Source organism: Falco cherrug, chromosome 7 (assembly GCF_023634085.1).
Source record: "Falco cherrug isolate bFalChe1 chromosome 7, bFalChe1.pri, whole genome shotgun sequence".
NCBI classification, from domain to species: domain Eukaryota; kingdom Metazoa; phylum Chordata; class Aves; order Falconiformes; family Falconidae; genus Falco; species Falco cherrug.
In genome coordinates, this window is record NC_073703.1 from 2,506,976 (window position 1) to 2,521,817 (window position 14,842).

The 14,842-nt window shown below is 58.7% G+C and overlaps 1 protein-coding gene across 1 annotated transcript in view; it reads right to left on the minus strand.

The window, feature by feature from the left end:
* Nucleotides 1–14,326, minus strand: part of CSPG4 (chondroitin sulfate proteoglycan 4) — a 28,732-nt gene extending 14,406 nt beyond the window's left edge. The window contains exons 1-2 of the mRNA XM_027802884.2: nt 14,175–14,326; nt 338–501 (exon numbers count right to left, since the gene is read on the minus strand). Of these exons, the coding sequence (XP_027658685.2) occupies nt 338–501; nt 14,175–14,256 (246 nt within the window). The 5' untranslated portion in view covers nt 14,257–14,326. The remainder of the gene's footprint in view (nt 1–337; nt 502–14,174) is intronic.
* Nucleotides 14,327–14,842: the final 516 nt, after the last annotated feature.

Genomic DNA, 14,842 nt, shown 5'->3' on the forward strand with positions numbered 1-14,842 from the left:
ACCCCGTGCACCCCGAGGGGGCTGTGCACCATGCCTGGCCATGTGATGTACGTGGGGGGCCATTGTCCGGGTGCCTCCACGATGCTCCCCAGCATCACCCCCGGCAGTGGGTGAGGAGCTTCCCCCGTTGGACCCTGTTTCTCTGTATTTAACTGATTCTCCCAGGACTGTGTCCACCCCCTTCTTGAACTCTTAACACCCCCTGGCAGGGGTCCTGGCAGCTTGGCTGTCCACGCTTGTGTCTGGCTCTGTGGGCTGCCCCTCCCTCCTTGCGCTGGATGGAGCCGTGCCCCGTGGACCCCAGCCTGGCCGGGGGAGCGGGGTGTCGGGTGCTGACCTGCAGGCTGCCGGCTTGCAGCTGGAGCAGGAGGTGGTCGGGCTGGCCGGCGGCCAGGAAGAGCAGCCCGCTGCCCTGGCTGGTGTACAGCTGCAGGCGAAGCCGCACTGTGCGCGAGGCGTCCACTAGCGGCATCTCCACGAAGCCATCCCCGAAGAAAGAGGCTGGGGAGAAAAGCGAGAAGGTCAGGTAGGGATGGACACCTCCTGCAAGCCCTGTCCGTGTGGGTACCGTGATCTGGAGCCTCCCAAGCCCATCCATCAATCCCTCCCCGTTCCCCCAGTGACAGGGTACTGGAGCCCAGCAGCCTGGAAAGACCCTCAGGGGAGTTGGTTTCCCGATTTTCCTGGAGGAAGAGGTTTCTAGGGGCTAGGTGCTGAGGTGGAGGCTGTGTTTCTCGTTGCCCACACAGCATTTTAGAGGAACCTTCTTGTTACATGGTTGGGACAGATGCTGTAGCACCTGCCATCAGGCTGAGTTCCCAAGCACGGGGAGGCGAGCTGCTACCCTAAGGAGTCTTTCCCACTTCCACCACAGCCATCTCCCTTTGGAAAAACATGAACCCTTCCAGCAGTGGCTGTGCTGTGCCTTGGCTGGATTCCCTGGCTAGTGCCAATCGCTGCCAAAGGGAGAGATGCTGCGTGGGAGCCCTGGGGATACCGCCGAGTCAGCCAACACCACGCTCTGCTCCTCTCCCTATTTTACACTGCTTTCTAACAGCTCTCTGTATCATCCAAACATTGCTGACATCCACCCTTGAAGGTGGCTGCTCTGTCAGTGCCGGAGGAATAAACACGTGTGCCTGCGATCCATATGTGGCTGTGAGACCGTACGGAAACCTCGGCTCAAAGGGGGCGCCTGAAGATGAAGCTGGAACATGTTCAACGCCCAGTATACACCAGCCTTGGAGGGACTCAGCGCAATGGCACGCGGTCACGAAATGAAAGACTGTGTCACAGGGCATATGCGGGAGAAGGCAGAATTAAAAGCACAGGGAGTGGCAAGGCTTAATTTTAGAGTGCCTGTGCTTCTCAGCTGGCTCGACGTGTGTGTGTGCATTGCACGTATGTTAAATGTATGTGTCTGCAATGCACAGCCACCCATCCTGGTTGGCCCCAAAGCGACCCATGGCAAGGTTAACTCTGCGCTTGCAGGGTGAGGCACAAACACTCAGGGCCTGTAAGGTGGAAATGTTTGGGGAGGATATGTTGGGAGGGGGGTGGGGGGTGTGAGCGTGCGCATTTTCAGTCTCTATGTAGTCACGGGCTGTAAAGCCTGCCGTGCTTGAGTTTCTATGTGTGGAGCTGTTCTGCTGTACTTCGCTTTTGCTCTTGTCGTCAAATCCACCCAGCCGTAGACCCACACCTGGGTTTGGGGTCCCACATGCCATTTGCTAAGGTGCCATGGGGCAGTGGGGGCGAGTGTCTGACTTCTCTGCGGATCCCTGCCCAGCCCATGCTCTCCTCTGGAGGAGGAAGGGATGGAGATGCAGCGCTGGGGTGGAACCAGCCTCCTGCAGTCAGGTCTGGGTGTGAACACCTACATGTGCTCTTTACAGCTGCATCCCCAGTTGTGTTTTCCTGTTGCCTGAATTTCTGTGGGGCTAAGGGGGGTGGGAACAGGCAGGACGTTGGGCAGGCCCACCCTGCTCCAGCAGGCATGGGGTGAGGCAGCAAGTGAAGACCCAACCCAACAAGAAGCAGCCACAGTCACGGAGGGTGTGAAACGAGCCCATCGTTAGAGGTGATGGTGAGGGTGTGCCTGGCAGGGGCAGAGCTGGAGCGCTCTGCTTTGGCTCCTTGCATTTTCTTCTGAGCTGAGCTGTGCGGTGCCCTGTGTAGGGGGTGTTATTCTGAGCCCTTCAGGAATGGAGAGACCTCCTTGCCCAGGACACCATGAAAAATCATTTCCTACCACTGGCAGCAGAGGAAGTGTCTCGTCTTTCTCCTGGGGTCTGCGAGAATAATGTGGGTGTTGCAAGGACCGTCACGCCACCCGCCCTGGGCAGGGTAGAAATGGCAGCATGAAAATATCTGGCCCTTGCTGGAACACCAAGCCCTTTGCCCAGCCCTGGGCAGGGCTGCCAGCGCGCCTCACTCAAGCCTGCTCGCTTAATGGCCTTCGTGCCTGCCGCTGGCACGGGGCACTGTGGCTTCCTTGTCCTCTTCGGCCCAGCCAGTGACTCAGAGGAGCTTTGCTGTTCTTTGCAGGGCTGTGAAGGGCTCTGTCCTCTCCTGACCTGCTCCCTCCTTCCAGTGGTCCTTGCAAAACCGGCCAGCCCTGGCACGCCAAGATGGCCAAGGGCGGTGGGTGCTGCCTGGGGCTCTCGGCCCTGCCTTGTCCCGGTGTTTGGTGAGTAGGAGTGACGTGGCGTATTGCAAAAGAGAATTTTGCGCAGATGCAGACAGCTGTGCTCGGGCCCCAGCAAGGCTGCACACATGCATGCAACACATTGTGGCCCCTGCAGACATTGCATGTACATTATGTGCTGGCTCCCACTGAGGTTCCCCTATGCGTGCATGCTCTGTGCTCCAGCTCCCACTAGGATTTTGCTACATTTCAGTTTTGTGGCTTCCCCTAATCCAAAAAACATGCTCTTCAGATGGGCACAAAGCATCTTCCCTCACAGGGAGGGAAAGCCTTGCTGAGGCTGGACCCACCACCTCTGTCATCCCAGGGGCTGGGCAGCATCTCACCATGGGTGCTGGGGATCATGTTTTGGGGCTGGAGAAGCCGGTCCAGCCCAGCCATCCTGTTTTCCAGTGTGACAAGGGGCAGCAGCTCCTGCAGCCAGCACATTTTGTCCCACCTCCTTTCTCTTGAAGCTGCCAGAGATGCTTTTCTTCTCCTTTGCTCGTAAAACACTAATAAAAATTACTGAAAGCGCGGATGCCCAGGGGAGTGGTGCTGTTTGCTGGGGGAGGGAGGAGGGACCCTTGCCTGACTCTGGAGGTGCAGGGATTTTTCTTCAGCAGCAGAGCAGTGTGAGTTACTGCTGTTTGTCTTCCCAAATTTCTGCTTTATTTCAGGGCCGCTCTCTTCCTCTGCTCAGCAGCCTGGCCAGGATACAAACACTGCTCAACCTGTGGTATTTCTCTTTCACAAGGGACTTGCAACTTTTCACCTCCTTCTCCCCTCTTCCTTGCCTTCCACATTGCAAAAGAAGCAGGAAATACAGCTGGCTGGTTTTGTTTTTTTTTTTTTTTTTTAATGCATTTTGCCTTTAAGGAGCCTCCATGGCACAGGGTGCACCATCCCCATCAATTGCTTGGATGGCAGCTCCGATTTGGGCACGCACAGAGAGAGCAGGGACCCCGCCGGCACCCAGCCCCATCTGATGCAGCCGAGCATCCCGGGATCGCCCCATGGGGATGCACTTCTGTGACTCCAAAGCACCTTTCCCAGGTGACTTAAGGGTGCTGTGATCACGTCATAGGCATGTCATTCCCCAAGCCCAGCCTCATCCCTGGATGGAGATGTCTGAGCTGGCCCTTCCTCCCCTGTCATGGGGAGCAGCAGGTCTCCACATTCTGGCTGTGGGTTGGGGTGGGCACCCCGGCCATCCTGCTCATCCTGGCTAAAAATAATCGGCGTTCCCAGCTCACCGTGTCCTGCAGGGAATTGCTGCCCCTGCCTTGCCAGACCGATGGAAAGGCGTTGATGAGGCGAGAGGGGCCTCCGTCACAGTTTCCAAGGAGCCGGCCAGCAGCCAGCAGATTATAGGCTGCACTGTCATTTGGGTTTGGGGTTTGTTCCTTTTTTTTTTTTTTTTTTTTTTTTTTTTTTGCATTGAAAAAAACAAGGAGATGAGCCAAAAGCTCTGAGCAAGGGGCTGGGAGCGAGGCTCCGGGCGTGCTTGGCTCCTCCTGGGGCCGGTGAAGAAGCCAGGGCGCTGTGCAAGCGGATGCTGCCCCAGCACCCTCCCCAGCCACCAGCCACGTGCTGCGGCCGGGGTGCCAGGGCCCCCTCCCCTCGCCCCTCCAGCTCAACACACGGTGGGTTTGGCCTCTCCCAATGATGTTTTTGGCATTCAGGGGGTTTTTTGGCACCCCAGGCCTGATGCGAGCCATCTCCAGCAGCCCAGGGAGCAGAGCCCAGCACTGGGCAGAACCACGGAGGGGCAGGGGTCCCGGTCTGCCCAGGAGACTCCGGGCTGGGGGCTCCCGCAGTGCTCCAGGACTCAGCAGGGCTGTTTTGAGCTTTCCTCCATGCTTTAACATCTTGGCGCACAAGCTTCTCCCACCTCCTCCCCAGCACGCAGGATGATGGAGGAGCCAACTCCCAGCCCAGGCAAGGGAAAGTGCTTGCAAAGCTCAGCACAAGGGTTTGCAGAGCGGACTGGTGCTGGATGTGCGAGTTTTTTGGAGCAGGGAGATGTCTCCTCGGTGTGCAGAGGGAAATGCGAGCTGGTGGATAGATGCCTTCCCTGCCCTCAAGCTCCGACCCCAGCTTGGGGCATCCCCAGTCCTGCTGCAGGACAGCTGGATGCATTTTGGGGTGTGCATGGGGGGGTGCGTTGGTGCATGTGGGACACAAACAAGTCCCTGAGGAGCTGCAGGGGCTCCTGTCACTCTGCCTGGAGGAGGATGCTGAGGCTGGGGAGGAAGGATCAGGGCAAACCCTGCTGGGGAGAGGAGCACGGCGCCGGGGAGGGGCTGGCTGCTCAACAACGCTTCATTCAGGCTGTGGTGGGGGGCAGGTGGGGGCCAGGGCTGATGGCCCATGTGTGTTTGCAGGGAGAGGACTGGAATTCATTAAAGTTGCTCTTTAATTACCAGAGTGGGTGCCAGGAGAGCCCCGTGCAGACACACGGGGCCCACTGAAAGCCTCTCTGTCTTTGCAGCCGCTTCCCGCCCTGGCCACACCGGTTTTCTGGTGGTGGAAAAACAGCCGGGAAGTGAAGGCTCCTTGTTGCCCGAACAGCCCCAGGCTTGTGCGGCCGCTGGTGCAGCCCAGCCCGCCGGCCGCCCCCCTTCCTGCCCGCCGGCCGGTGCCAACAAGCAGCCCCTGTGTCCATGGCATGCCCGGTGCTGCTGAGCCCCCCCTGGCACGGGGGTGCTGCCAGGATGCCCCATGACCAGCCTGGTGCATTCCTCCTCCACAGCATCAGGAGCTTGTTTTGAGGCCCTCTGAGTTGTTTAGGGTTGTTTTTGTATTTTAATGACTTTATAAGGTAGTGAGCAAGCTCAATGCCAGCCATGCTGTACTGCACCCACCCGCTGCGCAAACAGTGGAGGGGCTGGAGGGATGCAAACAACAGGGGGGATGCAAACACCAGAGGGGCTTAGAGGCAGCCGCCCAGGCTGGGGGATGCTGCTTGGCAGCTTGAAGCCCTCCTGGCCCCCTTGCAGCTTGTGCATGAGCTCCTGTCACCACTCCCAGTACAGGAGGGTGGGCAGGACCAGCCATCCTGCCTGCGTCGTGGGTGGCCCCGGGGTTTGGTGTCTCTAATCCCCAGCCTGGCTCTGCGATGCCCAGCAGGACCCACAGCCCCCTGTGCCCTGGCTGCATCCCGGGTGGTGGCAGGGCTGGGCTGTGACCCTGTCCCCACGTGGGGCAGAGGGGCTGGGGGAGGAAGGGAGCAGATGGGCTTTCTGAGAAAGGCTTCATTATGTTACACATTCCCTCCGTTTTACGGCGTGGTTTTATTTATGGCTGGGGAAGGAAATGACCAGCCTGTGAGGCAGGCTAAGGCAAACACAGCCACAGCGGAGCAGCCCTCGGGTCTGGCTGGGGCTTTGCCGGGAGGAGGGAATGCCTGGGGGGGCGGGACACACGCCTGGGGGGCTGCTGCCTTCGGGGATGCCGAGACCTGAGCAGGTGCCTGGGTGCAGCAGGAGGGCTGAGCACCCCCTGGGTCTCTGTCAGCGAGGCAATCCCAGTGCAGTGCAGACAGGTCACACCTGAGCTGGTCTTGGGCTGCGGTGACGGCATCCAAGCCCAGTGGGGACCCTGGGGACACCCCATGGTCCCTCTTGTGCTGGCAGGACCTTCCTCCACAGGCAGCGGGGCTGCCTCCAGGGTGGGCTCGGGCATGTGGGATGGGGCAGAGCCAGCCCAGCAAGCAGCCCCTGCCCTGGCACAAACCTCTCCCTGCTCTCCTGCTCCTGGGATTTAGCCTCAAGACTTATGGGGTGGGGTGTCATCGGCACAGATCCATCCCTGGTGTGATAGCTCCCGGCACAGAGGATGGCTTTTTTTCTTTATCCCCACTTCCAGGTTTTATCCTCCACAGCTCCAGACGGTAATTGCAGCTCCCACATCCCGAGCCAGGGCTGTGCGTGCTTTTCAAACCCCGGCAATAGGAATGAGAGCTCCAGTTCTCGCCTCCCACCCTCCACCTGGCCCTCCCTCGCAGCGGGGCCCCCCAGGGCCAGGGCCGGTGCTTTCCAGGAGTGCCGGCCAGCAGAGATTGCTGGAAAGCAACACCCGGGAAACCGCCAGCAAAGCCACGGCCCATCACCCTCCTTGGAGCTGCCCACCACAAAGCGCTTGCCAGAAGTGGCCATCACCCTTGTTTTGGGTGTGGGAGGAGAGCCCCTGGGCTGGGGTGCTCTGCTTTGCCCCCATCCCATCCCGCTGGCCCCGGCTTCCCAAAGCAGATTGTCCGCCCCCTACCTCTGGCTGCGCTGCGCCGCTTTGAAACCCTCCGCCTGTGTTTATTAATTCAGTTCCTCTCCCCGTTCCCCTGCCAGCTGCTCTCCTGCTCGCCTTCCCCTGGCTCCTGCCTGACAGCTTTGGGGAAAAAAATGCCTTTTTGCAGCCCATGGACTTTGGGTGTCAGGGGAAAACGTCTTCCCTGTTGATGCTGTGCTGCCTGGGAGAGGGGCTTGCCGTAGCACCCCGTGTCCTGCCAGCCCTTGACCCCCTGCCCCACGCGTGTGCCTGCTCCTGCCTGCCACCCCCATCCTCAAGAAGGAGCTGCTATAGCTGGAGGCCATAAAGCAGGGTCCAGGAGGCTTGGCTGGGGTTCTGGAGCTCCAACCCTCGTTTATCCAGCGTGGTTTTACGATGATTCAAGCAGCCCTAAAACTGATGGTATTTCCTGCGCTCTCCTGCTGGACCAGCTGCAGAGCCACGGAGGGGAGGGCAAGGAGCGAATAGCTGGCACTGGCCACGGCCCGGCCGCACGGCGGCTGCATCCCGCATCCCCGGGGGTGAGCACCCCCACAGCCTGGCGGGAGCGGGAGTCAGAATGGAGAGCTTTTAATGACGTGTGCCTAAATGGCTCTGGAGGGACTTAAGGAATAAGCCTGAGCTGGAAGCTGCGGTTAGAGTTTTTGCCCTGGGAAGCAAAGCGGGGGGAGAATGTGGGAGGATTTGGGGAAGCTCAATGGGGCTTTTGTGCTGTCCCCTGCAGCATGACTCAAGCTTGCTCAGACTCCTGCTGCCAGGAGAAGTTGGCCTGGAAATATTGTATCAGCCCCAGAGGACGTGGTTTCCAAACCATCCCAAGTCGGGTTTTGTTCTATTTTTTTCCCCTTCTCTTTCTTTTTCTTTCTCCCAAGCCGTCTCCCCCTCTCTCACTGGCTGGCAGGTTTTCCAGCTCCACCCTGCACATCCAGGCTCCCGCTTCCACAGCTTTCCTTACCCCTGCTCCATGCCCCCCTGCTTCCCACCCGGCAAGGGAAGGGCTTGCAGAGCTGTGGGAGGGCGTGTGGTGGCACATGAGGGACAATCCCAGCCAGCACTGGAGGAGCAGGGGGACCCCGGGGGAAGCCAGAGCTGGAGGCTGGGTTACTGGGGAGTGGGGCACTCAGGGCGCACATCCCACCTGCAGATCCCTGAATCCCATCCCTGCACACCCGGCAGAGCTGGTGCCCATTCCTGAGCCCATCTCCAGTGCCGGTGGGGGGAAGGAGCCTTCCCGGGAGCCGGCGGGGGTGAGCGTGGCCGGGGGATGCTCACAGGCATCCCTGGAACGGCTCGGTGTTACCGGAGAGATCCTCGCCTGCTGTCAACAAACAGTGCGGCCACCGCTGGAGAGGGGCCTGTTTCCAGCCGCCCAGGCTCAGCCGTTTCCCAGCCTTGCTCATTCCAAACGGCTTTTGAAGTGCCAAGATCAGGGAGCTGGCGGCCAAAGCCGGGGTGAGGCGGGGATGGGTGGGCACGAGCGGCGCACAGAGGGAGATGCTGAAGCTCTGCCAGGAGCTACCTGCTGGCTTCAATGTCAGCATCCAGTGCTGCCCTCAAGGTTAGGGAAAGGAGCTTTTCAAATGTGCAGCTTGGGGCGGTCTGGCCATAGCCGTGCTGGCAGGGCAGCACCTGCAGCACCCACAGCACCCGCAGCACCCAAAGCATCCGCAGCACCCACAGCACCCACAGCACGCACAGCATCCTGCGGGGCTGCAAGGGCTGTGGCCGGCGTGCACTTTGGGTGATGCTGGGTGCTGTGAGGGGCAGAGAAAAGTGTCTCCAAGGGCAGGGAAGGGTGTTTGCAGTGTGGAAGGGGAGTATTTTCTGCTCCTCTGGGGCTGACATGCTAAATTGTTTGCCTTGGAGTTCTAACTGCGAAGAAAATAACTATTTTCTTTTTTCTCCCTTTTCTAGAACTGAAATTTCTGCCTCTTCTCTTCTCTTCTCTTCTCTTCTCTTCTCTTCTCTTCTCTTCTCTTCTCTTCTCTTCTCTTCTCTTCTCTTCTCTTCTCTTCTCTTCTCTTCTCTTCTCTTCTCTTCTCTTCTCTTCTCTTCTCTTCTCTTCTCTTCTCTTCTCTTCTCTTCTCTTCTCTTCTTCTCTTCTCTTCTCTTCTCTTCCTCTCCCCTCTCTCCCCATCCTTTTGGAGGTTCCCCTCCCTACCCTGCCTCCCCCTCCCCACTCCTGTTATCCCCCTGGCTTTTCCATCTATGAGAAACAAACAGCGGGGTGATGTTTATAGAGAAAATAAATGCCTGCTCTATTTCTAGAGTGGGGAAATGTATAGCTGGCCGCGTGGGGCTGTGGGGGTGTGGAAGCGGGTTCGCACATCCCCTCCCAGGGCTGCGGGGTGGACAGGAGGCTTTTCTCAGCCTCATCTACCTCGGGCCAAGACTTCGCTCTCTTCTCCCCAACTCCCAGAGGAAATGACCCTGGTGGGCCCAGAAATTTCTGTGGGATGGGATGCAGAAAACCTTGAAGCCCAGCTGAACCCTGGCCAGAGGCTGGGAAAGGGAATAGGAAATTCCTCCTGAACCCCCTTGCTTTCTGCCTGTGTGCTGGGGAGCACCGGGGGGGCTTACAGCATGATAACAGGTGGGAGCATCCATTAACATGCCTGGGGATGGCACTGCAAACAGCTGGGGGCTCTGACCCCAAACCCCCTCTCCCTTCCCCATCTCACCCTGCCTGCCCACAGAAGGAAGAAAAAACAACCACGTGAAAGCCAAGATTTGGGCAAAAGCAGCAGCAGGGATTCATGGGGGCCGCCTCGAGCTGACTCACAGCCCATGACTACTCCTTGAAGAGTCAGTGAGTCATGGTGATGGGTGAACGTTACTTTTCTGTCCCCTTGGCTTGGAGGCACATGATGGGACCGGCTACCTCCAAACAGTGCTGTTTGCCCCATGACTTTCTCCACTCCCATTAATTTTTGGCAGTGCCCTCCCTTCCCCGGGACGTTTTCTGTCTGCTACTGTGTCTGTCCGGCTGTCAGGCAGCCAAGAGCAGCCGTTGGGCGCAGGGCAGCTCCCAGAGGTATTGCACGGAGCAATGCATGACTCGCACGGGTGACACACCCCGGGGAGGAAGGATGGAAAATGGGAATTTTTTACCCTCTTGGATCCAGGGCACGGGACATAAACATCTTTCACCCCACCCGCTGCTGGCTGGCAGGAAGATGCTCGGAGGCCCTAGTTGGTCAGTTCTGAGAATGAGTGACAGCAAACGAGTGACAAACTGGGTGGCAAACCTGCATCCTGCCCATCCCGGGCTCAGGAGGAGCTGTAGCAGTCCCGCTTCTCTGGTTTTAAGCCCGCTTTGCAGAATCCCAAGCTGCCCCAACTCTGGGCTCTCCTTTGCAAAGCAGCCCTTGGCTTTGGAGTGGAGCAAAATGGGTTCTCTCGTTCTGGCACCTTAACGAAAAGTCTTGGGTCCATTTGCAAACTTCACAAGTAAAATGACCATCATGTAGGCATGTCTACTTGCATGTCTATGGCCGCAGCAGCTCAGGGAGAAAAATCATAACATTTTTCTCTTGACCTCAGTTTTTCTGTTACATTTAGCCTAGGAAAACTCAGCGTGGCACCCCATCCACATGCAGCACGGCAACGTGCAGCCAAGCACCGGGCATGATGGAGATTGTTCAGGGAAGGGCTGGCTTGGGAATGATGGGTCTCTGATGGACTCGCTCTGTGTCTCTAGGAGGTTTGGAGTATACGGGTGGTGAAGGGACTGGCTGCAAACCGGGCTGCGCGGCAGGCAGACCTGCCTTGTAGCTGCTGGGGTGACTTGGGAACGTGGAAATGGCCTGGGACGGCCAGGCAAGAGCTGGGAAGTGTACAGATATGAGCCAAGGAGTTTCTAGGACTTTCCTGGCTGAAGGCTGGGGGTGATGCTGATGCCTGGGGAGTCTGGCTTCCCAAAAAGGAGATAAGCCAGAGCCCAGCTTCTCCAGGCACCTGGAAAGGGCCACGGGAGCAACCCCTGGGAGCCGAGGCTGGGCTGAGCCAACGCCTGTTGCGAACAGTCTGTGCTTTGAGCTTTATTTAGGCACACAGACAGCATTAGCCTACTGCCTCCAAAGTCCTGTTACTGTCCAGCCTTCAACCTGACGTTAGTTCCTCCGGGTGAGCTTAACCCTGTCCTGTGATCTTGGAGGAATGCGCTTATTATATATTTGCCCGCAGCCCTCTGTTGCTAAATATAAGAGTGAGACCAGAATATTCCTCCCTGATTCCCACGATACCAGTTTGCATTCTGCCTCCTTTTCAGCCTTTTTCCTGTTCTTTCCCATCAGCTGGAAACTTTTCCAGCTGCTTGGAGCTATGACCTCAAAACATGTGGCGCATTCACAAAAAAGAAAGGTTGAATAAATCTGTCGGATTTCCAAAAGTGGAGGAGAGGAACAGCCGAGGCGGCTCCCTAGAGCTGACCACCCCGGATAAGGCAGGAGGGGTCCTGGCTGGGTATGCTGGGGCAGACACGGTTCCCCCCCCCATGGGCAGGTACCCTACGTGGGGCAGCCATGGACAGGCAGGGTTCCGCTCACCTCCCCCCCATCACCACTGCTGGGGGTCCACCCGAGACTTGGGGGGTTGCATTTTTTGGCACCCCATTGCTGGAAGCTCGGGGCGAACACTGCTCACGGGGACCCTACGCATCAGATTCCCCCTTACTCCCCATCCCTCCTCATTACAGACCCCCAGCAAGAGGGTTTTTGGGGAAGGGGAGCTCAGCCTGTGGGTGACCTCACTGGGAACCGGAGGAGAGCCAGGATGTCTAAAAACAGTTTACTAAAGCTTCACACTCAGATGTCAAGAGGACAAGTTTTATGAGTGTTTTTTCTTTTTGATATAATCTTGTATTTGTTGATGTGCGAGATGACTGTTTCCATTTCAGGCTGGGCAGAAAGCCCAAGCCCCTGAACCTGGGGTCGGAGGCAACACAAAACACAGGTTTTGCCCCTAAAAATGAGCCTGTCCCCTGCCCCGTGCCCCGCATGCTGCTGCTGGGTGCTGTGGCTCTCCCTGATGGGGATGGAGTGATGTCCCAGGGCAGGCTGCCTGTGGGAACACCTGGCACCAGCACTGGTGGTCTCAGCAGGGATGCTGCCAAGGGGAAGGAGCTTGAGGGAAGCTGGTGCCCAAACCCGGGGTCACGCCTGGCACATCTGCTTCGGCCAGGGGCAGAAATAGTCCCCAGCATCAGAAAATGGGTGTAAAACCTCTTTCCTTTCCCAGCCCTGCAGGTCTGTGCCAGGCAGATGCCTGTTGATCTGTGGAGCCATGCCCCTGCCATAGGTGGTGTTACCTGGGGGGAATGTGGGGGTGTTGGCAGATGCCACTGAAAGCCACGTGCTGGTTTTTGGGGTTGCTTCAGCCTGTTCACTGTGAAAGAGCTTGGGAGCGCCAGGGCAGCCCCCAGGAGCAGGGCCCATCCTGGACACCCAAGCAAGCAATAGTTCTGCATAGTGAAATCCCTGCCTGGGATGGAAAGGTCAGGGCTGGAAGGAAGAAGACCACTCTTTTCATTAACAAAAGGGATTTTTTTTTTCCACTCAGCTTGCCAGGCATCTTCCTATTTTGGTGCATGAAAAAAAAAAGGAACGAGTCCAGAGGGAAGGAGAGGAGTGTGTCCTGGAGGCCACCTGCTTGCTGGGGAGGGAATGGGGACAACAAGGGACCTGCAGGGATCTTGCAGGTGCGGAGGGCCACAAGGCTGGGCTCTGGGATCATCCTCATCCTCAACACAGGCTCGAACGCACAAGATGGGTGGGGAGCAAATGACCAGAGGTGGTCAGCTGTTCCTTTGTAAACTGCTTGGAGCAAGCTCCTGACCCACTGTCGGTCAGAGCCCCAGTGCCCAGGAGGAGGTTTGGGGAGGAGAAACTGCTCAGTGAGATATTATATTATTTTTTGGGTGAGTTAGGGAAAAAAAAGTGCTTTTTAAATTCCCTTCACTTCTGAAGCTGTGGACACTGCTGACCTGGAGCAAATGACCCTGCGTGCAACTTGGAGGGCCAGGCTAAGGCACAGACATGTCCCAGGCAGGATGAGACCCGTGTCCATGCCCTGCAGAGCCTGCTGAGGCTCAGACAAGGTACAAGCATCCCAGAGCAGGGGAGGGAGCAGGAGGCAGAAGGCGCAGGGAGGAGGCACAGGGTGGGACCAGGGCTGCGGGATGGCTGTTGGGATGCTGAGGCAGGGCACACCACCGTGCCAAGAGCTGTGTGGTCAAACCTGGCCACTGCCTGGGGAAAACTGGGTATAAATCACCCGCCCTGCTCCCCACCCAGCCCATGCCCTGCAGTAACCCCTCTGCCCAGCTCTGTCCCCGTGCAGCAGCCAGCAGCCCCTGCCCTCCCTGCTGCCTGAGGCCAGCCTGTCCTGTGGCACCATGGATCCTTCTCCTGGCCCTCACCCGGGGATGGTCCCTGGTGCCCCATCACCTGAGGGGTGATCCTGCAACCCTCTGGAGCTGTGCTGGCAGGAGCGGCAAGTCCCCCACCTCATGCACCCAGCTGCCCGGCGTGCACAGGACGGAGCTGGGAGGCGACACACACCCAAGCAAATGCTGCCCAGTTCCATCCTTCCCACTGGCACCATCCAAGCTCCTGCTCCTCGGACGATGAGCGGGGCTGCCCTCGCAGATTGTTACTGTGGCAAGGCCAGACCTGGGCAGGGAGGGCTGGCTGTCCCCACTGGGGCTGCAGGACGTGCTAGTGCCCCGTCCCCATGGTGCAGGGCTTTGGCAGAGCAGGGAAAGGTGCCTTTCTCCTGTGGGCTGCTCACGGCGTACACCAAAGCCCTGTGGCTGCTGCATGTGTGCGGGGAGTGAGCCCCATCCCAGCCAACACCACCTTTGCGTGTGCCCTGGAGGAAAGCATCAGGCACAGCCAGGGTACACAGCACCCTGAGAGCCATGGTGGGGGAGCAGCCCTGCTCCGTCCCTTGGCTTTCCCCGCAGGACAACCTGGCCAAAACACCCTGCCTGAAAACAGGCAGCTGCCTCGCCTTGCTCCTGCCAGCTTGGTGACAGGACCCCTGCACCGTGGGGAGGGACAGCATGCATCCATGGGTGCCCACACTGTTCCCTGCCGAGTCCCCATCCCTCCCAGCCCACACTGTGCACCCGAAGCTGAGCCTCATCCCACTGGTTTCTCCCCGCTCCATCCCCCGAGTGGGCTGGTGGGACGGGGCTTACCTCCGGCCGGGGGTCCTGCGCAGACGGGCTGGCAGGCCAGCAGCAGCAGCAGCAGCATGGCGATGCCACCTTGGGCACCCATGGTGTCCCCCAGGGCTGGAGCAGCACTCGGGCTCCGGGCACGGCACAGCCTCCACCAGCGCCTGCTCCCAAGCCAGGGCTGCTGCTACTACTATATTTAATAAAACGGAGCGAGGGAGGGACCCGTAACTTCTCCCGCCTGTCAGAAAGGAGGAATTCGCTCATATTACAAAGTCAATTTTCTCTCTTAAAGGGCTAGAGGCTCCCACCCGCCACCCACCCACTGCTCAAAGCACCCTTGTTCGTGCTGGGGCGAGGCGAGGGCGGAGCGGCCGCAGCGGGCAGGAGCTGGACACGGGGTGCGACGGGTGGCTCCGGTGACACCCCTGCTCCCGGCAAAGCCGGCCCTGGCACCAGGCACTTTTGGGGGAGCAAAACCAGCTCCTGGTGTCTGCGCAGACCCAGATGGGTGGCGGGGTCCCAAAGCTGTGTTGCCCACTGCTGGCTGTTGTCCCTGGGCAGCCAGCCTGCCTGCTGCTGTGCTGCCTTCCCTGCTGTCTGCCAAAGTGGCTCGCCAAGCCCCACGCCTCTCAGCAGGACTGAAGGCGATTGGGATGATCCTCAGCCCTGGGGGTTTACTAACAGCC